Below are 20,574 nucleotides of genomic sequence, written 5' to 3'. Positions count from 1 at the left end.
AAGAGCATTTTTCACAGAACTAGAACAAACAATCCTACAATTGACAGAGAACCACAAAACACTCCAAAATAGCCAAAGCAAATGTAACAAAGAAAAGCAAAGCTGGAGGTATCGCAATTCTGGACTTCAAGATATATTACTAAGTTGTAGTAATTAAAACAGGATAGTACTAGCACAAAAAAAGACACACAGATTGACAGAACAAAATAGAAAAACCAGGGTAAAAAAAACCCCACAATTATATAGTCAATTAATCTTCACCAATGCAGAAAAGAATATCCAAAGGGAAAATGTCAGTCTCTTCAACAAATGGTTTTGGGAAAATTGGACAGCTACTTTCAAAAGAATGACACTGGACCACTTTCTTAAACCATACACAAAAATAAATTCAAAATGGATTAAAGACCTAAATGTGAGAAAGGAAACCATAAAAATCCTAGAAGAAAGCACAGGCAATAATTTCTCTGACATCAGCTACAGCAACTTTTTGGTCCCCTGAGGCAAAGGAAACAAAAGCAAAACTAAACTATTGGGATTATACCAAAATAAAAAGCTTCTGCACAGTGAAGGAAACAATGAAACTAAAAGGCAACATAAGGAATGGGGGAAGATATTGCAAATTACATATCCAATAAAGGGTTAGTATCCAAAATATATAAAGAACTTTTACAACTTGGGGCACCTGGGTGAGTCAGTCAGTTGAGTGTCTTGACTCTTGATTTCAGCTCAGGTCATGATATCATGGTTAATGAGATGGAGCCCCACATTGGGCTCCATGCTGACAGAACAGAGTCGGCTTGGGATTCTCTGTCTCTCTGTCCCTCTCCTGCTCATGCTCTCTCTGTCTCTCAAAATAAATAAATAAACTATCAAAAAAAAGAACTTCTAAAATTTAACACCCCCCTAAAAAAAATAACCCAATGAAAAGACTGGCAGAAGACACAAATAGACATTTTTGAAAGACAACATACAGGTGGCCGACACACAAAACAATGCTTAATATCATCATCATCAGAGAAATTCAAATCAAAACTACAATGGGACATCACCTCACAGCTGTCAGATGGCTAAAATCAAAAACACAAGAAACAAACAGCAGGCTTTGGCGAGGATGTTGAGAAAAGGAACCCTCTTGCACTGTTGGTGGGAAATTAAACCAGTCCAGCCACTGTGGAAAACAGTATGGGGGTTCCTCAAAAATTTTAAGATAGAAAAAATGCTTTTAATTTTTTAATTTAAAAAAAGTTAAAAGTAAAACTACATACAGTAATAACTGGATATTTACCAAAATATAAAATACTGGATATTTACCAAAAAATAAAAACACACTAATTCAAAGGGATATATGCACTAATTCAAAGGGATATATGCTCTCCTATGTTTATAGAAGCATTATTTACAGTAGTCAAATTATGGAAATATCCCAAGTGTCTATTGATAGGTGAATGGGTAAAGAAGATGGGGAATATATGCAATGGAATATTATTCAGCCATAAAAAAAATAAAATAAAATCTTGGCATTTGCAACAACAAGAGCTAGGTTGTATAGTTGATACAACTATAGAGCTAAGAAGTATAATGATAAGCAAAGTAAGTCAGTCACAGAAATACAACACTGTATGATTTCACTCATATGTGCAGTTTAAGAAACAAAACAAACAAACAAACTAGGCTTAGAGAGAGAGAGAGAGAGATACCAAGAAAACAAACTGACGGTTATCAAAAAGGAGAAAGGAGGTAGGTCGGGGGATGGGTGAAACAGGTGATGGGGATTAAGAAGTGTACATGTCCTGATGAGCACTGGATTATTAAAATAAAAACTTAAAAAACCTCTGTCTCTCTGTCTGTCTCTCTGTCTGTCTCTCTAGATAGATAGATAGATAGATAGATAGATAGATAGATATAGATATAAATAAAATTTTCAATTTTATTCATATATATATATAAAATTGAAAAAAATTCTATGACTGCTTGGAATCCACTAAGATTTTACAGCATCTCCATTTCTCTTTTAATTTCAAAACACTTATTCTCACACATACTTTTTTATAATGATGATTACATCGAAATATGTCTATCCAGTAGAGATTTGACCCATAAGAAATGAAACTCAGACTGACCTAGATGGGGAAATTGCCTTGAGCCAGTGTTTTCAAGTTGGATTCTAGTCACCTATCAGCAGTAAACTTCCCTGTTCCAGCTCTTCCAAAGTGCAGAATTCCCTAAACAGTATTTTAAATTTAATCTTGAGATTTTACAATATCCAAATATCTCCTCTCCTCTCCTCTTTCATAGCTCCTGGCATAGTGAAGTCTTAATATAAAATGGCTACTAAAATGGTTCATATCATTGTTGTTATCACGGTAACTGAAGAAAGAACATCACAAAATGTTCTTGAACTCCTACCCTAATTCTAAGCCAGGTCTTAAATGCTAAAATGACCATACTAGATACAAAGGTAGTACCACAATCTGGCTTCTAAGGTAACTATGAGTATTCAGATACAGACTAACTGCATATACACACTCCATTATAATGCCTAATTCCATACCAGCACTTAATTACATATTTACAGAATGCAAATATCAGAATATGGAAAAAAAAGATCATTTGATCAAAGCTTTCATTTTATAGACAGGAGCAAAATCACATGAGAAAACACAGTAACTACACTAAAGAACATTGTCTAGACTGGGGTAGGCAATCTTTTTCTGTAAAGGACCAGGTTTTGCTGACAACTTATGAGTTTCTCTCAATATTCTTTTCATTCTTTCTTTCTCTCTTTTTCTTTAACATCTCTTAAAAATTCCTTGAGTTTTTTTTATATCTCTTTTAAGTATAAAAACCATACAAAAACTGCAGTTTCCCAACCCCAACCTAGACTAATACAACATTCCATCAAAAATCATGTATGTGCAAAGGATGTATCACACATAATGCTAAATTTATTTCCATCTTAAATCTAAAAATGCTCTTTGTGACAGCATTTACCAAGTGAGCAAGACCATCTTCTAAGATTGGTGCTGCATTCAGATAAAATCACAGATTTATTACAAAATATTTCTTAAAATAACATAATACTACCTGACAATTTTCAAAATGAACAGCCACAATGAGCTTTCCTCCATAAAGTTTATCTTCTAAGTTTTCAAGGATACACGGTTCATGTTCTGGTGGATATGTCTGTTTTAGCCAGTCCATCCAAGACAATCCCACAAGAGACTGAATCTTTTCTTCACTGAATTTGCGCATTTTTATTCGGAATTCATTCACTTCAGGATCCTTCAGTGCATCAAATTCATGCAGACCTAAACAAAATTTTTAAGTGTCATTTTGAGTAGCTAATAATAATATAAGACAACACAAAATATATTCAACCAAATATACTGGATGTTCGATTTTTTATCAAAACTGGATAGGAAAATACTACATGAGATCAAAAGAATATCCAGATAAAATAACACATTTCATGTATAGAAGATGAACATACAATTAGATTTCTAAAGAAGCCAAACTTGAAACCTTTTAAAGAAATGTAGTTACCAGTTTTATAAAGATAATCACTGAAATAGTACACATTTTATTTATTTATTTTAATGTTTTCTATTTATTTTTGAGAGAGAAAGAGAGAGAGAGCAGGGTATGGTCAGAGAGAGAGGGAGACACAGAATCCGAAGACAATCTCCAGGCTCTTAGCTAGCTTTCAGCACAGAGCCCGACGTGGGGCTTGAACTCATGAACCGCAAGATCGTGACCTGAGCTGAAGTCGGACACTTAACTGACTGAGCCACCCAGGCGCTCCAACATTACACATTTTAAAACCACATGTAAGGGGCACCCAGGTGGCTCAGCTGGTTAAGGGTCTCAGGTCATGATCTCATGGTTTGTGAGAGGGGCTCCACACGGGACTCCTTGCTGACAGCATACAGCCTACTTGGGATTCTCTCTGTCTCCCTCTCTTTCTGTCCCTGCCCACTTACACACACATACACGTGTGCTTTCTCTCTCTCTCATAATCAAGAAATAAAAAATAAAATAAAATAAAACCACATGTAAAATATCCAGTTTTTCTTTACAAACCAAGTAAAAATCATATTTAATATATCTGATAAAGCCTAAGAATCTGAAAACTTTTAAATTAATGAGCTTAAAACTGACATTTAGTTAAAACTCAGTAAATTTAGGAGCGCCTGGGTGGCTTAGTCGGTTAAGCATCGGACTTTCGCTTAGGTCATGATCTCGCGGTTCGTGGGTTCAAGCCCCGCGTCGGGCTCTGTGCTGACTGCCAGCTCGGAGCCTGGAGCCTGTTTCGGAGTCTGTGTCTCCCTCTCTCTCTCTCTGACCCTCCCCTGCTCACACTGTCTCTCTCTCTCTCCTAGAAATAAATAAAAATTAAAAAAAAGACTCAGTAAATTTAAATTTCATAGATTAAACTTATGGTTCACTGTGATTTTTCAACAATCGTTACAGTATATCAGTCAAAAATCTCATGAATATAAAATTATTCTTCATTGTTCTTAATCAGGAACCACATCTACCATGCAGACAACTAAATACAGCAACCTTTTCATAAGCTTATCATCATCCTAATAAATAATGCTAGAAATCTACAACAAACATGCAGAAATTTGCATACATATATTAACTTTTACCTGTAAGATTGGCAAACATTTTAAAGTTTAACAATACCCTGTACTGGAAGGCCTATTTCTTTAATATTAGAAATTATAAACATACACATACATTCTTTGACCTTAAAATTCTGCCAACAGGAATTTTAACCCGAGAGGCTCAGTACCAGTCAGTAAAAGCCAAATATGCACCCCCAAATCATTCACATAAGATGCCCAACTTCTAGTGACCCTCACTTCCAGCATGTCCTCACCAACAATTTCCAGTCAGCCATACATGAGGCATTCCCCCTTTTTAAGCATAAAATCTTGTCACTCTCCTGCCTGCCTTTCACTGACAAACACAAAGTTCCTTTACTCTAATAGCAAGCTCTGGGTAAACAGTCTGTCTCATTTGGGTGGTTTTTATTTCCACAAGCCTAGAGGAGTACATTATTTGTATAATATACTGATAACAGTACAAGAATGTTCACTGTAGTTTCGTTTATAATAATTTAAAAACTGGAAATAACCTAAAGTTCATCATTAAGACCTGGTTTTAAAATTGAGATACAACCATATACCATTATAAGGTAGTACAAGTGATAAAATGGATAGATCAGATTAGTGTTGTTACATTAAAAGTGCCAGGTATATTAAATCTAAAATGCAGGGACAAAACAGGTCTCACAAGATTCGTTCTTTGCAAAGTCAAAGGAAAGAATATAGAATATGTATATATTTTTGTTTTGAAAAGATACCTAAGATGACAACAGTATTTCATAGTGCTGGGGAGAGCAGTACAGTGAAGCAGCCCGCTAGTATTTGTTCCATAAGGCTATTTAATACCATATCATTTGAATCTATATATACTATTTGAATATTTGCATGTCAATCAAGGTTACCTAGATAGTGGACTTCCATTGTCTATTTTCTTTTATGTATTAAAACAATTATTATTTCAAAAAGAAATATTATAATCAGTTTGTGGTATTAAATATAGAAAAATAAAAATGGTTAAGCTACATAATGAATGCAGCAAGGTAAAATCTTGAGAGTACATTATAATTTCCTGGGTAGTTTTGGATCTGGAATGGAAATGTGTACTCTTATTCAGCTATGAAGGAACCGTAATGTATGCAGACTAGCTGAAGGATTTTGGAGCTTGTTCCCCAGCACTGCTGAAGCTCTTTCTACTCACAGATACAGGTATTACAGATGAGGAAAGGGAAATGTATACCTAATACATCTAACAAAAATCAAACTTTTTGTCTCCCTTTATCTACTAAAAGTCATTTCTAAACCACTTTCTAAATGTCTCTCAACCCTATATACTTCTCCTAGTTCCTACAGCCATTAACTTAATCCTGGTCATCATCATCCCTCCCTTGGATTGTTACATCAGTTTTTCACTAGTTTCTCTACTCTTTAATCTCTCCAATCCATTCTCTATTTTCCAATTTGAGTCATCTTTATAACATGGAAATATGATTGGGGTACCTGGGTGGCTCAGTTGGTTAAGCAGTTGAATGTCCGACTCTTGATTTTGGCTCAGGTCATGATCCTAAGGTTGTGGGATCAAGTTCCTCATCGGGCTCCAAGCTGAGTGTGGAACCTGCTTTGGATTATCTCTCTCCCTTGGACCCTCTCCCCACCTCCCCTACTCATGTGCTCACTTTCTCACTCTCAAAAAAAAAAAAGGCAAAACTGATCATGTTACTCCCCTACTTAAATCCCTTCAATAGCTTCTCGATTGCTCCTAGGAATATGGGTCTAATTTTTATTTAAGTTTATTATTTTTTTTTTAATTAAAGAGTGAGTGGGGGAGGGGGGCAGAGGGAGAGAGGGAGACAGAGAATCCCAAGCAGGCTCCATGCTGTCACTGCAGAGCCCGATGACGGCTTGAACCCATGTACCATGAAATCATGACCTGGCCTGAAACCAAGAGCTGGATGCTTAACTGACTGAGCCACTCAGGCACCCGTAAGTCTCTACGTTTTAATATGGCCTAGATGTCTCCACATGCTCTGAAGCTCGTTGCCCCTCTAATCTTTCTGCTTGTCCTATCTCTTTAAACAAACCATAATCAATCACTGTTATTACTTAAATAGGCCATTCTTCAAACATGCCATTCTCATTTGCTTATCCTTCTTCCAACTCCTTCTATCCTGCTCTCTTCTCATCAGCACTGAAGGCTTAGTTTAGTTGTGTGTCTTCTATAAAGCCATCCCTCTTTCACTCAGTTGATTTTACCTCCTTGACTTACAGCAGTTTACAAATATATTGTAAGAGTCTATTTACTGATCTTTACTTCCCATTGGATCATGAGCTCCAAGCACACAAAGAACATATGCCCAAGTTTATTGCTACAGTCCCAATTACACACACGATATATGCTACTGAATTGTAATGGCTACTGTTTTGATATTTTCAATATATTAGAAATAAGGAACTTGGTTCACACAACTGTTAGAACCAACTGAAAAGTACAGGTTTCTTTAATTCATCCCAGACTCAACGAATCCCAATCTCTGAGAATCTGTTTTTTAAAAAATAAAACTGGACTTCAGAAACCAAAACAAGTATTTCTTAAATACAGAAACTTTGCTGTCACAAAAATAGACAAATAGACCAATGGAATAGAATTGAGAACTCAGAATTGGACCCACAATGTATGGCCAACTAATCTTAGACAAAGCAGGAAAGAGTATCCAATGGAAAAAAGACAGTCTTTTAGCAGATGGTGCTGGGAGAACTGGACAACAACATACAGAAGAATGAAACTAGATCATTTTCTCACACCATACACAAAAATAAACTCAAAATGGATAAAGGACCTGAACGTGAGACAGGAAACCATCAAAACCCTAGAGGAAAAGCAGGAAACAACCTCCTTGACCTCAACCACAGCAACTTCTTACTTGACACATCCCCAAAGGCAAGGGAATCAAGAGCAAAAATGAACTACTGGGACCTCATCAAGATAAAAAGCTTCTGCATGGCACAGGAAATAATCAATAAAACTAATAGGCAACCGATGAATGGGAAAAGATAGTTGCAAATGACATATCAGATAAAGGGCTAGTATCCAAAATCTATAAGGAACTCACCAAACTCCACACCCAAAATACAAATAATCCAGTGAAGAAATGGGCAGAAGTTATGAACAGACACTTCTTCAAAGAGGACATCCAGATGGCCAACAGACACATGAAACAATGCTCAGCATCCCTCATCATCAGGGAAATACAAATCAAAACCACACTGAGATACCACCTAATGCCGGTCAGAGTGGCTAAAATGAACAAATCAGGAGACTCTAGATGCTGACAAGGATGTGGAGAAAGGGGCACCCTCCTACACTGTTGGTGGGAATGTGAACTGGTGCAGCCCCTCTGGAAAACAGTATGGAGGTTCCTCAAAAAATTAACAATAGAACTCCCCTATGACCCAGCAACAGCACTGCTAGGAATTTACCCAAGGGATACAGGACTGCTGACGCACAGGGGCACATGTACCCCAATGTTCATAGCAGTACTCTCAATAGCTAAATCATGGAAAAAGCCTAAGTGTCCATCAAATGACAAATGGATTAAGAAGATGCGGTTTATCTATACAATGGAATACTATATGGCAATGAGAAAGAATGAAATCTGGCCATTTGTAGCAACATGGATGGACCTTGAGGATGTTATGCTGAGTGAAGTAAGTCAGGCAGAGAAAGAGAGATACCATATGTTTGCACATATAGGTGGATTAGAAGGAACCTAATGGAGGACCATGGGGGAGGAAAAGGGGAAAAAATAGTTAGGGAGAGGGAAGGAGGCAAACCATTAAATATTCTTGAATATTGAGAACAGAGGGCTGATGGGGGTGGGGAGGGGGCATCGGGGGTGATGGGCATGGAGGAGGGCACTTACTGGGATGAGCACTGGGTGTTATATGGAAACCAACTTGACAATAAACTATGAAAAAAAATAAAACAGAAACTGCCAAAAATAAGAAATTAGGTTGACTAATTTTAAACTTAATTTGTTACATGTCTTCTAGTAAGAAAATCTGATAACAAACCTTAAATTTTATTTTAAAGTTTTCTTTTAAAATATTTTTAAAATATTTTTAAATGTTTATTTATTTTTAGGGAGGGAAGGGGGGTGGAGAGAGAGAGAGAAAGAAAGAGAGAGAGAGAGAGCGTGCACGTGAGCAGGGGAGGAGCAGAAAGAATCCCAAGCAGGCTCTGCACTGTCAGCACAGAGCCTGACATGGGGCTTAAACCCACAAACCACGAGATCATAACCTGAGCCAAAAGCAAGAGCCAGACACTTAACCAACTGAGTCACTTAGGCACCAAAAAAAACCTTAAATTTTAAGATAGTATTATATAGCTTAGAGTCAAATATAATTTTTTCATACAAAAAAGTATTGAGTGAAAAATTTCTTCACATTAAAGACACTTAAAATTCTCCAGACTCCAGATTTCCTTCACTTTAAACATACCACAACTTTAGATAGGCCAGGGAAAATAAGGGAGTTTTCAATCATTTTTTTCAGGATGCTGACAAAATCCTCTGATCAAGATTTTCTAATGGGTATTTGAAGAAATTAATCCAGGGGTGATAAGTATCTTCACTACAGAGCATAATCAGAACCCAAAGAGCAGCTCTGTAAATAATTACTTAGAATAAACATAAAAAATAAAATGATCAAATATCACTCAGGAAAAGGTATTTTTAGATCCATCAGGGCAATTATATCTATTGTTTTCTTTGGGGAGGAGGAGGCAGCAAACTTGTTCCTGAAGTTAAATTGAAATAATTGTTTATTGTTTTCCCAGGAGGCATGACCTCACCAAGCCCCGGTTGTAGTCATCACATACAAATTAGCAATGGCAAAATCTGACTTGTTAGGTATTTAAATTGAAAATCCATTCTAAAATAATAAACAGACTTACTCAAATTCCTAAATGAATGTTAACACTTGAATTTGTATATATGATCGTTAACATCAGGTTTCCTAGATACAGTGAAAATCTAAAGTACAATTTATAAATAGTTAAGAGTTTATAAACTGCTCAAGTTAATATAAAACACTCTTTGCATCTTGATCAATAAAAACTGCATTGAAATTTTTTATATAATAAGCTTTATGACACAGAATGAAATATGGTCACATTGCTTATAGAAAGAGAAATTCAAGACATACATCTGCCTATACCTATACCTATACCTATACCTATACCTATACCTATACCTATACCTATACCTATACCTATATAATCTCTGCATTTTGGCAGGGCAAAGTTAGAGCTGCCAAATGAAAAAACAGCATGCTTGATTCTATATGAATTTTAGATAAACAATGAATGATTTTTACCATTAAGCTTATCCCATGCAATATTTCAATCTACTATATTTCTATTTGTTAGGATTGGCAAGCTTCTGTAGAAGTAACAGTGGCTAATGAGCCCATATTTTTTGGAGATCACAAGTAGAAGAGAGTGCAGTGATTTAAGTTTGGAAAACATGCTTCATCTCAAAAAGGTAAATATATCTTGACAAAAGTTAGCTTTATGGTGCTAATCCTTTGGGTTATCAAATATTTTAGCTTCCTTAACAATCAGTGCAGTTCTGATCAGTGGGAAGAGTGTAGTCCCACATTTGTAATTGTTAGTTAACCTGAATTGCTATAGGTCACCATCAAAGAATGCAATCTTTATGGGCATGGTTCTTAGCGGAGGTGATACTAGGTTATCTTGAAAATACTTATAATCCTAAGTGGGATGGTACTATAGTATCCTATAATAGTGAATTTAATCAATACAAGAGGCCAATCCAAATCCAACAACCACCAGTAGATTTTTTTGGTTTTATATTTAAATGTCAAGTCTATGATATGATATGATATGATATGATATGATATGATATGATATGAAATAATATACTATACTATAATATAAACAATATAATGAAATAAAATAAATAAAATAAAAATTTAAACAACAAAAAACTGCTACTCAAAAATAAACAAACTTCAAGTCTCCTCCACAGTTAACCTCTTATAGTACATAACTCAAGTTAGTATCTTGTCTAAAACAGGATATTAATATACCATTGGCCCCTAAGGCACCGAGGATTATTAGAGCAAGACTCTACCATATTTTCTTTGTTATTCACAATTCTCCCTGGAGTTAATTTTCAAAGAAGAACATGGACATAATATATCTTGACTCACTACAAAAATAACTCTACTTAAAGATAATTTTGGTTAAGGAGTAAAATTTGTCAATAATTTGGGTTATTTATAGAAATTTATCAATCAGCATAAAACCTTGGTTGGTATAGAGAGTTGTATATAAATTGTGTTTACACTGTAGAGGCAGTTAAATGAAATGGAGAATGTATCTCTCAGTAAAGGTATCTCCTCTCAAACGATCTGAGACAAAGGAACAACATTTTTCTTTCCAGTCTGCCAAAAAACAATATTTTGCACATAAAAATAAGTCACTAGAGAAGGATGCAAAAAACATAATACCTGAGATACTGTGGCAATTTCACATTGCTACAGGAATTTATAAACATTTACTCTCAATTTTTATACTTACTTGATCTCAGACTGGTTAACAATTTACAGATAAGCAATAGTCCCTGAGCCACTGATCTGTAGTCTTAGATCATACTTAAATCATGTTTATACATATAGCAACAAACACAGTAAGAATTCATATTAGGAAGTACTTAAATTACCTTTTCCTATAAGGACTCCAATTTTTGAGTCTAATTTTTCCCCTGGGTCACAACTTCTTGTCACTAATTTGAGAACTGGAAGAAAAGGTCTGACATCACAGAGTCTTCTTGTTTCATCTTCAAGCTCCTCATATACAGCAGTTTGATTCACACATGCAAACATATAGGAGTCAATTTCCATAAGGAGGTTAAACATTGGGTAATTGTGAACTTGCTTCCATAACATCTGCAGGAAAAAAATCACACACTTTCTGGAACAGAAAAACTTGCTCAAGTGTACAAAAACACATCTACAAGGAGACTTACTACAGCACTCTTTGTAAAACTCAAAAACATAGGACCAGCCAAGTATTTAGCAATAAAAGATTGGCTACATTAATTATAAAGTACTATACTCTTTTTATAAAATAAAAATAAAAGGTAACGTAGAAAACTGTCCAAGATATATTAAGGTTGTTTTTTTAATACCAACTTACAGCAGTATATGTATACTGCTAACCCATCTTTGTAAGTAATGTAATAGCATAATACAAAAAAAATTGCATATACACAAGCAAAATTAAGTGAGTATCTACCAGACCCCTCAAGAAAGAGAAAGAGAAAACTCAAAATGAAAAATGAAAAAGAAGTTACAACCGACACCACAGAAATACAAAGGATTATAAGAGACTACTACAAAAAATTATATATACCAACAAATTTGAAAACCTAGAAATGGATAAATTCCTAAAAAACAATCTTCCAACACTGAATCAGAAAAAAACAGATACTGTGAACAGACTGATTACCAGTAACAAAATGGAATCAGTAATTTAAAAAAAATTCCCGAAAGGGATGCCTAAAGTGGCTCAGTCAGCTAAGCGTACAACTTGTGACACAGTTCGTGAGATCGAGCTCCATGCTGGGCTCTGTATGGCAGCACGGGACCTACTTCTGATTCTCTCTCTCCCTCTCTCTCCCTTTCTCTCCGCCCCTCCTCTGCTCAAAATTAATTAATTAATTAATTTAATTTAATTAAAAAACCTTTTAAAAAAGGTTTTTTTAGGTTTTAAAACAAACTAAAATCCAGGAGCAGATGGCTTCTGCAATGAATTCTACCAAACATTCATAAAAGAATTAATATCAATCCTTTTCACTTATCTAAAAAAGCAGGAATGCTTCCACATTCATTCTACAAGGCCAGTTTTACCCTGACACCAAAGCAAGACAAAGACACTACAAAAAAAAGAAAACCACATACCAATATTCCCAATGAACATAGCTGCAAAAATGCTCAACAAAATATTAGCAATGCAAATTCAACAAGACATTAAAAGGATTATTCACCACAATCAGGTGGGAATTATTCCAGGGATGCAAAGATGGTTCATTATCCACAAATCAACCAATATGACATACCACATGTACAAAACGGAAGATAAAAACCATCTAATCATCTCAGTAGATGCAGAAAAAGGGTTTGACAAAAAAAAAAACCCTCATGATTGTTTATGATAAAAACCTCTAAAAAAAGTGGAAACAGAGAAAATATACTTCAACATAATAAAGCCATATATGACAAACCCACTGCTAACATACTTAATGGTGAAAAGGCAAACACTTTTCCTCTAAGATCAGAAACAACATAAAAATACCTATTCTCGCCACCTCAATTCAACACACCATACTAAAAGTTCCAGTCACAGCAATCAGACAAAAAGAAAAAGCATTCAGGGGCGCCTGGGTGGCTTAGTCGGTTAAGCTTCCGACTTTCGCTTAGGTCATGATCTCGCGGTTCATGGGTTCGAGCCCCGCGACGGGCTCTGTGCTGACTGCCAGCTCAGAGCCTGGAGCCTGTTTCGGAGTCTGTGACTCCTTCTCTCTCTGACCCTCTCCTCCTCACGCTGTCTCTCTCTCTCTCTCTCCTAGAAATAAATAAAAAAANNNAAAAAAAAAAAAAAGAAAAAGCATTCAAATTGTTAAAAGAAGTGACGTCACTATTTATAGAAGACATGATATTATATATAGAAAAGCCTAAAGATTCCACAAAAGCTATTAGAAATAATAAATGAATTTCATAAAATTGCAGAATACAAAATAAACAAAAACTTGTTGTGTTTCTATACACTAGCTGAGAAATTTAAAGACAATGCCATTTATACATACATCAAGAAAAAAAAACCTAGGGGCGCCTGGGTGGCACAGTCGGTTAAGCGTCCAACTTTGGCTCAGGTCACGATCTCATGGTTCGTGGGTTGGAGCCCCGCATCGCGCTCTGTGCTGACCGCTAGCTCAGAGCCTGGAGCCCGCTTCGGATTCTCTATCTCCCTCTCTCTGACCCTCCCCTGCTCATGCTGCCTCTCTCTCTCAGAAATAAATTTAAAAGAAAATCCAAAGGGAGAATTAAACATTTTTTTAAAAAAAAGAAAAATAGAAAAAAAACCTAGCCTTATGCTAAGTGAAATAAGTCAGAGAAAGATAAATACCATATGATTTCATATATATATATAGAATCTAAAAAACAAAAACAGAAGGAGACTCATAAATACAGAGAACCAATGACTGTCAAAGGGGAGGAGCCGAAGGGATAGGTGAAATAGGTGAAGGGGCTTATGAGGTACAAAACTACCAGTTATAAAATAAGTAACCCAAGGAGATGAAAAGTACAGAAGAAAGAATACAGTCAATAATATTGCAATAACTTTGTATAGTGATAGATGGCAACTACACTTACCATGGTGAGCATTTCAAAATACACTTACTGTTGAATCACTAGGTTGTACACCTGAAAGTAATATGTCAACTATAATTCAATTTTTTTTTATTTTTTAATGTTTATTTATTTTTGAGAGAGAAAGAGACAGAGCATGAGCGAGGGAGGGGCAGAGAGAGAGGGAAACACAGAATCTGAAGCAGGCTCCAGGCTCTGAGCTGTCAGCAAAGAGCCCTATACGGGGCTTATACTCACTAACTGTGATATCATTACCTGAGCTGAAGTCAGATGCTTAACCTACTGTATGACCCAAGCACTCCTATACTTCAATTTTTTTAAGTCATTGTCTCTGAAGACTAAAAATCAATGAAGATATCCACATTTAACATTCTTATGAACATAAATAGCATCTAATCCGAAAAAAGAGAAATTTTTCAAAGTATGTATCATCACCCCCATATAAAATTTATATTACTTTTCCTGCATTATTTTCTGTTTACCAGGATCATCTTCATTAATTAGCACTGCCCTATCAGTATAAGCAGAATCCATCTCTTATCACTTCCCCCAAGTCTGCTGGATGAGATCGTATAAAAGGTCACTATATAAATGACAAGTTGGATGACAAATTTTAACGGCAGCCCGTACAAAAGCCAAAAGCTAAGAATAACAGACCTGGGATAAAAATCATAGCTAATCCTCAAATTCAGTTATATACGAGAAAGCAGTGCTGAACAACAAAAGAAAAATAGGTAAACTAGATTTCTATCAAAATTTTAAAGAATTTATTTATGAAAGGACACTAACGTGAAAGTGAAAAGGCAAACCAAAAAACGGGAGAAGATGTTTGCAAATTATATATCTGATAAGCAATTAATACTCAGGATATATGAAGAACTCCTATGACTCAATAACCAAAAAAAAAGGCAACTGAATTAAAAAATGTGCAATGGTCTTGAATAGACAACTCTACAAATGACCATTAAGAAGAAAAAATGTTTGATATCATTAGTCATGAGGGAAATACAAAGGAATACTGCAATAAGATACCACTTCACAGAAAAAACGGTTATTATAAAAACAAACAGGGATACCTGCTTGGCTCAGTTGGGTTAAGCATCCAACTTCGGCTCAGGTCATGATCTCACAATTAGTGAGTTCAAGCCCCACATCGGGTTCTGTGCTGACAGCTCAGAGCCTGCTTCAGCTTTGTGTCTCCCTCTCTCTCTCTGCCCCTCTCCCACTCGTATTCATTCTCTCTCTCTCTCCCCCTCCCCAAACTAAACATAAAAAATTAAAAATTAAAAAAAAAACAAAACAAAACCAAAAGTTACAAGTGTTGGCCAGGATGTGGAGAAACTATAACCTTTGTATACTGCTGGTGGGGATAAAACACAGTATCACCACTGTAGAAAGCACTTTGGCAGTTCTTTAAAAAGTTAAAACAGGGGTGCCTCGGTGGCTCAGTTGGTTAAGTGTCTGACTTCAACTCACGTCATGATCTCATGGCTCATGGGTTTGAGCCCCCACATCAGGCTCAGTGCTAACAGCTCAGAGCCTGGAGCCTGCTTCAGATTCTGTGTCCATCTCTCTCTGACCCTCCCTTGCTCTCTCTCTCTTTCTCAATTATAAATATTTAAAAAGTTTTTAAGTCAAGAAAGAATTACCATATGATATAAAAATTTTACTTCCAGACATATACCCAAAAAAACTGAAAGCAGGGATTCAAAAAGATATCAATGTTCATAGTAGCATAATTCACAACAGCTGAAAGACAATCAAAATGTGCATCAAAAGATGAACAGATAAACAAAATGTGGTATATCCATACAATGGAATACTACTAAGTCTTAGAAAGGAATGAAATTTGGATTCATATTACAATATGGATAACTTGAAAATATCATGCTAGGTAGGGGGCACCTAAGAGGCTCAGTCAGTTAAGCATCTGACTCTTCATTTCAGCTTAGGTCAAGATCTCACTTAATGAGACTGAGTTCCATGTCAGGCTCTGAGCTGGCAGTACAGAGCCTATTTGAGATTCTCTCTTTCTCGCTCTCTCTCTCTCTCTCTAATAAACTTTTAAGTAAATAAAAATAAAAACATTTGTCATAAAAACTTGTTCTTAAAAACATAACCCCTGAGTTTCATATTGGGTTCAGCTATTTGGAAAACATAAAAGAGAAAGTTTAGAAAAATAATTTCATTTACATTTCATGGTCTTCACAAATCAACAGCACTCATCACTTCACTTCAAAAAATAATCCAACAAAACAAGCAACACTTGTTATGTAAAAGAATTTGCTTCCAAACTAAGGCTTACCAGAAGAGAGGTGGGTGTGGGAGGGGTGAAACAGGTGATGGGGCTTAAGAATGCACTTATTGTGAGGAGCACAGGGTGTTGTATTTAAGTGTTGAATCACCATGTTGCCACCTGAAACTAATATTACACTGTATGTCAACTAACTGGAATTTAAATAAAAGCTTAAAAAAAAAAAAAAATTTGCTTCCAAAGGAGGACACAGCATTTACTAGTGAGGGAAAACATTTTCCTCCCCATAGTCACCATGAAAAGTAGTGGGGTACAGAAGGAAGAAGAGGAAGGAAAAGAAGAGACAGCCAACCAAAAATCACATAAAGAAAATGTATGACGAGTTTAAAGACAGTAATTAAAAAGATTTTAACTCAAAACTTTCAACAACGTCAAATTGTTTTTAATAACCTGAATGAACATTTCAAACTAACATAAGTTAATTTTTCTTAAATCAGGTATCATATATGGATTAAAAGTGAGAGTGAGAGTGATTGTTTTGTATGTCCACAAGAGACAAGGCAAATATCAAAATTTTTAATATGTAGTGACCTAAAGGTTTATCTTCCCTCAAACTGACCATATGATTTACACAAATAACATTTTCTATACTAGAAGAACATCTCCCCCTAAGAGATACAGTAAATAAGCTATACTGATAAAAATTTCACCTATTAACATACCTGTTTAATATAGGAAATGGTAGCTTCCCGAGGAACCTCCAACTGAATATAAATCCCAGTGGGCAAAAGGAAATCCACAGGTATGGAGCCATCAGACGCTAACTGTGAATCCACTGCCCAGATGTCAAGGATGTCTGCCATAGCAGGAGGCATTATGAAACTGAAGCACATTCATCACCATGAGGCCCTAGAAATTATCAAGTAAAACTTAGTGAAACAGAAAATTAGCCAAATCTTATACTAAAATATGATAAAGCCCACCAATCCATAATTATTCTTTGGATTTCAATATAGTCAATAACATAACAGGAGGTCAATTAAAGAATAAGCCACCAGAAATAAATTATTTAAAAGCGCTTGCAGTTATCACTATATACATTATATATACACACCATAATGACTCAACATATCACATGTGAAAAATGAAAGGTTTAAAGATTACAGGTTTCTAAGAAATTCAGTTAAGAAACCCTCAACATATGATTCTCTCCAGGTTTTACTTGATAATATTGGCTTCTTTGGCTGAGTTCTTCTCTGCAAACTTCAATGAACAGAGCAATCGAGAGGGCCTTCTTTCAAAAATAATTTTCTATCAACCTCATGTAAGAAACAAAATGTCATGAACTGGTCATGACCCACCACCTAAGTATTAAAAACACCAAATTCCCCAACCCGGCTGGCAAAGCCCTTTGTGCTATTTTTCTTTGCTTGTCCTACTTGTCCTACTACTGAACAGCTCAGGCCTTTGTGCCACAAGTGTCTCCTGCCTTCCCGCGTTAGAACTACATTCATACAAATGATGGCATTCCTGGAATCAAGCCCGTATTCTAATAAGTGCACCACCCCAACTGCACCTGGAGGACTTCCTTGGGGGCTTCCTTCAAAAACGCACAACAGTAGAAAGAACATGGGCACTTAATTAAACCAAGATTCAAGCCCCATTTATTCAAAGAATGAAATTGTTATATCAAAAGAGACAACTGCCAACTTGAAGCATTTCTCAGCATCAAAAGCAATCATGACACCCATGAGTTGAAACACATCAAATATATACAAATGGGTGACTTAATAAGAAGAAGAAATAAATCCTTCATTGATCACCACCAGACACTGCTAAGACCAACTCACACTATTTTGAAAATTGATAAAGAATGTGGGTGCACCTGGGTGGCTCAGTCGGTTAAGTGTCTGACTTCAGCTCAGGTCAAGATCTCACAGTTTGTGAGTTCAGGCTCCGCATCAGGCTCTGTGCTGACAGCTTAGAGCCTGGAGCCTGCTTAGGATTCTGTGTCTCCCTCTCTCTGCCCCTCCCCAGCTCATATGCTTGCTCACACTGTCTCTCTCTCTCTCTCTCAAAAATAAACAAATGTTTAAAAAATTAATAAAATAAAATAATGGGGAAATAAACCAATCATTTAACCAGCTTGTACTATATTATTGCAGGGTAACCAAATAATTGACGAGAGTAATTTTTTTCTTAATTTTTACAATTTTAGCTCATAAACACAAAAAGAATGATAGAATTAGAAAAACACCATCTTGCAACCGCTAATCAAACAACAAATCTAGGCAATAATGCATAATTAATGGCTACTAAAAAAAATTTACAAAATAAAGTCAAAGGATGATGAGGAACTTTACAATGAACATATCAGGTTAACACCATCTAAATCCTATGAATAATCCAGACTTAGGTCCTCGTGGAATGGAACAGGATTAACCACTACCTATAGGATATACTTGATTTAGAAAAAACAAAAAACAGGGGCACTTGAGTGGCTCAGTTGGTTAAGCATCCCCACTTCAGCTCAGGTCGTGATTTCACAGTTCATGAGTTCAAGCCCTATGTCAGGTTCTGTGCTGACAGTGCGGAGCCTGGAGCCTGCTTCAGATTCTGTGTCTCCCTCTCTATCTACCCTTCCTTGCACATGCTTGCTCGCTCGCTCTCTCTCTCACCCCCTCTCTCTTTTTCTCTCTCTCAAAAATGAATAACTATTAGAAAATCCTTTTTAACAAAAAACAAAAATATGAACCTGAATTTAATCAAGCCTCTAGATCTGATCTATTTACCAGTTTACAAGAAATAAGGGAAATAGAGAATGCAGTTAAAGACTTCAAGGAAGCATCCGTCAAGTACTGAATGAGTCATCAATAATATAAGCAATCAAAAATAACAAGCTAATCAATTACAAAATAATAAGGAAAGAGAATGGTGCAATTACTGCTAAAGAATAAAAAAGCATTTATGAGACAGCCAAATCGAACACTAGTTTCACCAAATCAACTATAAAAACCTATCTTGGAAACAAACTGGGAAATTCAAATATATATTAAATATTAGATTATATTTTAAGGAAATATTGCTACTCTTGCAAGGTATAATAATGACATGTTGGTGGGGCACCTGGCTGGCTCAGTCAGTGGAGCATGTGACTCCTGATCTTGGGGTCAAGAGGGGGGATTTAAGGCCCACACTAGATAGAGAGATTACTTAAAAATGGAATCTTTAAAAAAATCACTCACCTTAAAAAACAACAGTAATGGCATGGTAATTATGTTTCTAAAAATCAGCCTGATCTACTGAGTTAGAGAGAGATGCATAACAAAGTATATGTAGGGGTAAAATGACATTATGTTTGTCAACTGCTTTAAATAATTTCATTTTTTTTATAAAGTGAACGGACAGCTGATTTCAACACAGGTGTGAAGGTAACTCAATGAGAAAAAGGACAGTCTGTTCAACAAATAGTGTTGAAATCCAGATATCCATATACTAAGATATTGAATCTTAATTCTTATCTCATACCAAAAATAAAAATTAGCTCAAAATGGATCCTAGACCTAAATGTAAACTCAAATCTTTAAAGCTTCTAGAAAAAAATATAGGAGAAAATTTTGATGTTGGATTATACATATTACTTAGATACAATGCCATAAGCACAATTTATAAAATTAAAAAAACTATTAAACATCATCAAAACTAAAAACTTCTGCCCTTACCCAGATACTGTCTATAATACAAAAAGGCAAGCCCCAGAGTAGGAAGAAACATTTTCATATCAATGAAGGATTATATCCTGAAAACATAAAGAGCTCTCAACATACAATAATAAGAAAATAAAACTCAGTTTTTTCAATTCGCAAAAGGTCTGAACAGACACTTCATCAAATATGTATGGATGGTAGGGTCACCTGGCTGGTTCAGTCAGAAGAGCATGCAACTCCTGATCTCAAGGTTGTGAGTCCAAGCCCTACTGTGGGCATAAAAGCTTACTTTAAAAGAGAAAAATGTGTAGGGCAGACCAAAAGGGTTCAATATTATTTGTCAATACAAATTAAAACCAGAGTGTGACACTACTACATACCTAATACGAGGGCTAAAATGAAAAATAAAAAAATAAACTAAATAAAAATAAAAATTCCAATCATGCCAAATGTTGGCGAGGATACAAAGTAACTATAACCCTCATAAACTGCTGGTGGGAATGTTAAATAGTACGACTACTTTGGAAAACAGTTTGGCAGTTCGCGGGGC

General features: G+C 35.7%; 1 protein-coding gene across 5 annotated transcripts in view; it reads right to left on the bottom strand.

The window, feature by feature from the left end:
* PIK3CB (phosphatidylinositol-4,5-bisphosphate 3-kinase catalytic subunit beta) overlaps positions 1–20,574 on the bottom strand; it is a 164,462-nt gene that overhangs the window by 82,051 nt on the left and 61,837 nt on the right. For 4 of the 5 annotated variants that reach the window (XM_039218206.1, XM_039218208.1, XM_039218209.1 and 1 more), the window contains 3 exons: positions 17,040–17,226; positions 11,354–11,579; positions 3,085–3,308 (listed from right to left, as the gene is read on the bottom strand). In XM_039218206.1, coding sequence (XP_039074137.1) covers positions 3,085–3,308; positions 11,354–11,579; positions 17,040–17,210 — 621 coding nt within the window. In that variant the 5' untranslated portion in view covers positions 17,211–17,226. Of the gene's footprint in view, positions 1–3,084; positions 3,309–11,353; positions 11,580–17,039; positions 17,227–20,574 lie in introns of those variants that run through there. The other variant, XM_039218210.1, reaches the window with a different exon arrangement.

This window comes from Hyaena hyaena, unplaced genomic scaffold (genome assembly GCF_003009895.1).
Source record: "Hyaena hyaena isolate Hyena2069 unplaced genomic scaffold, ASM300989v1 scaffold_745, whole genome shotgun sequence".
Lineage (NCBI taxonomy): Eukaryota > Metazoa > Chordata > Mammalia > Carnivora > Hyaenidae > Hyaena > Hyaena hyaena.
Note: the sequence above shows the minus strand (reverse complement) of the source record. Positions and strands in the feature narration are given on the sequence as shown.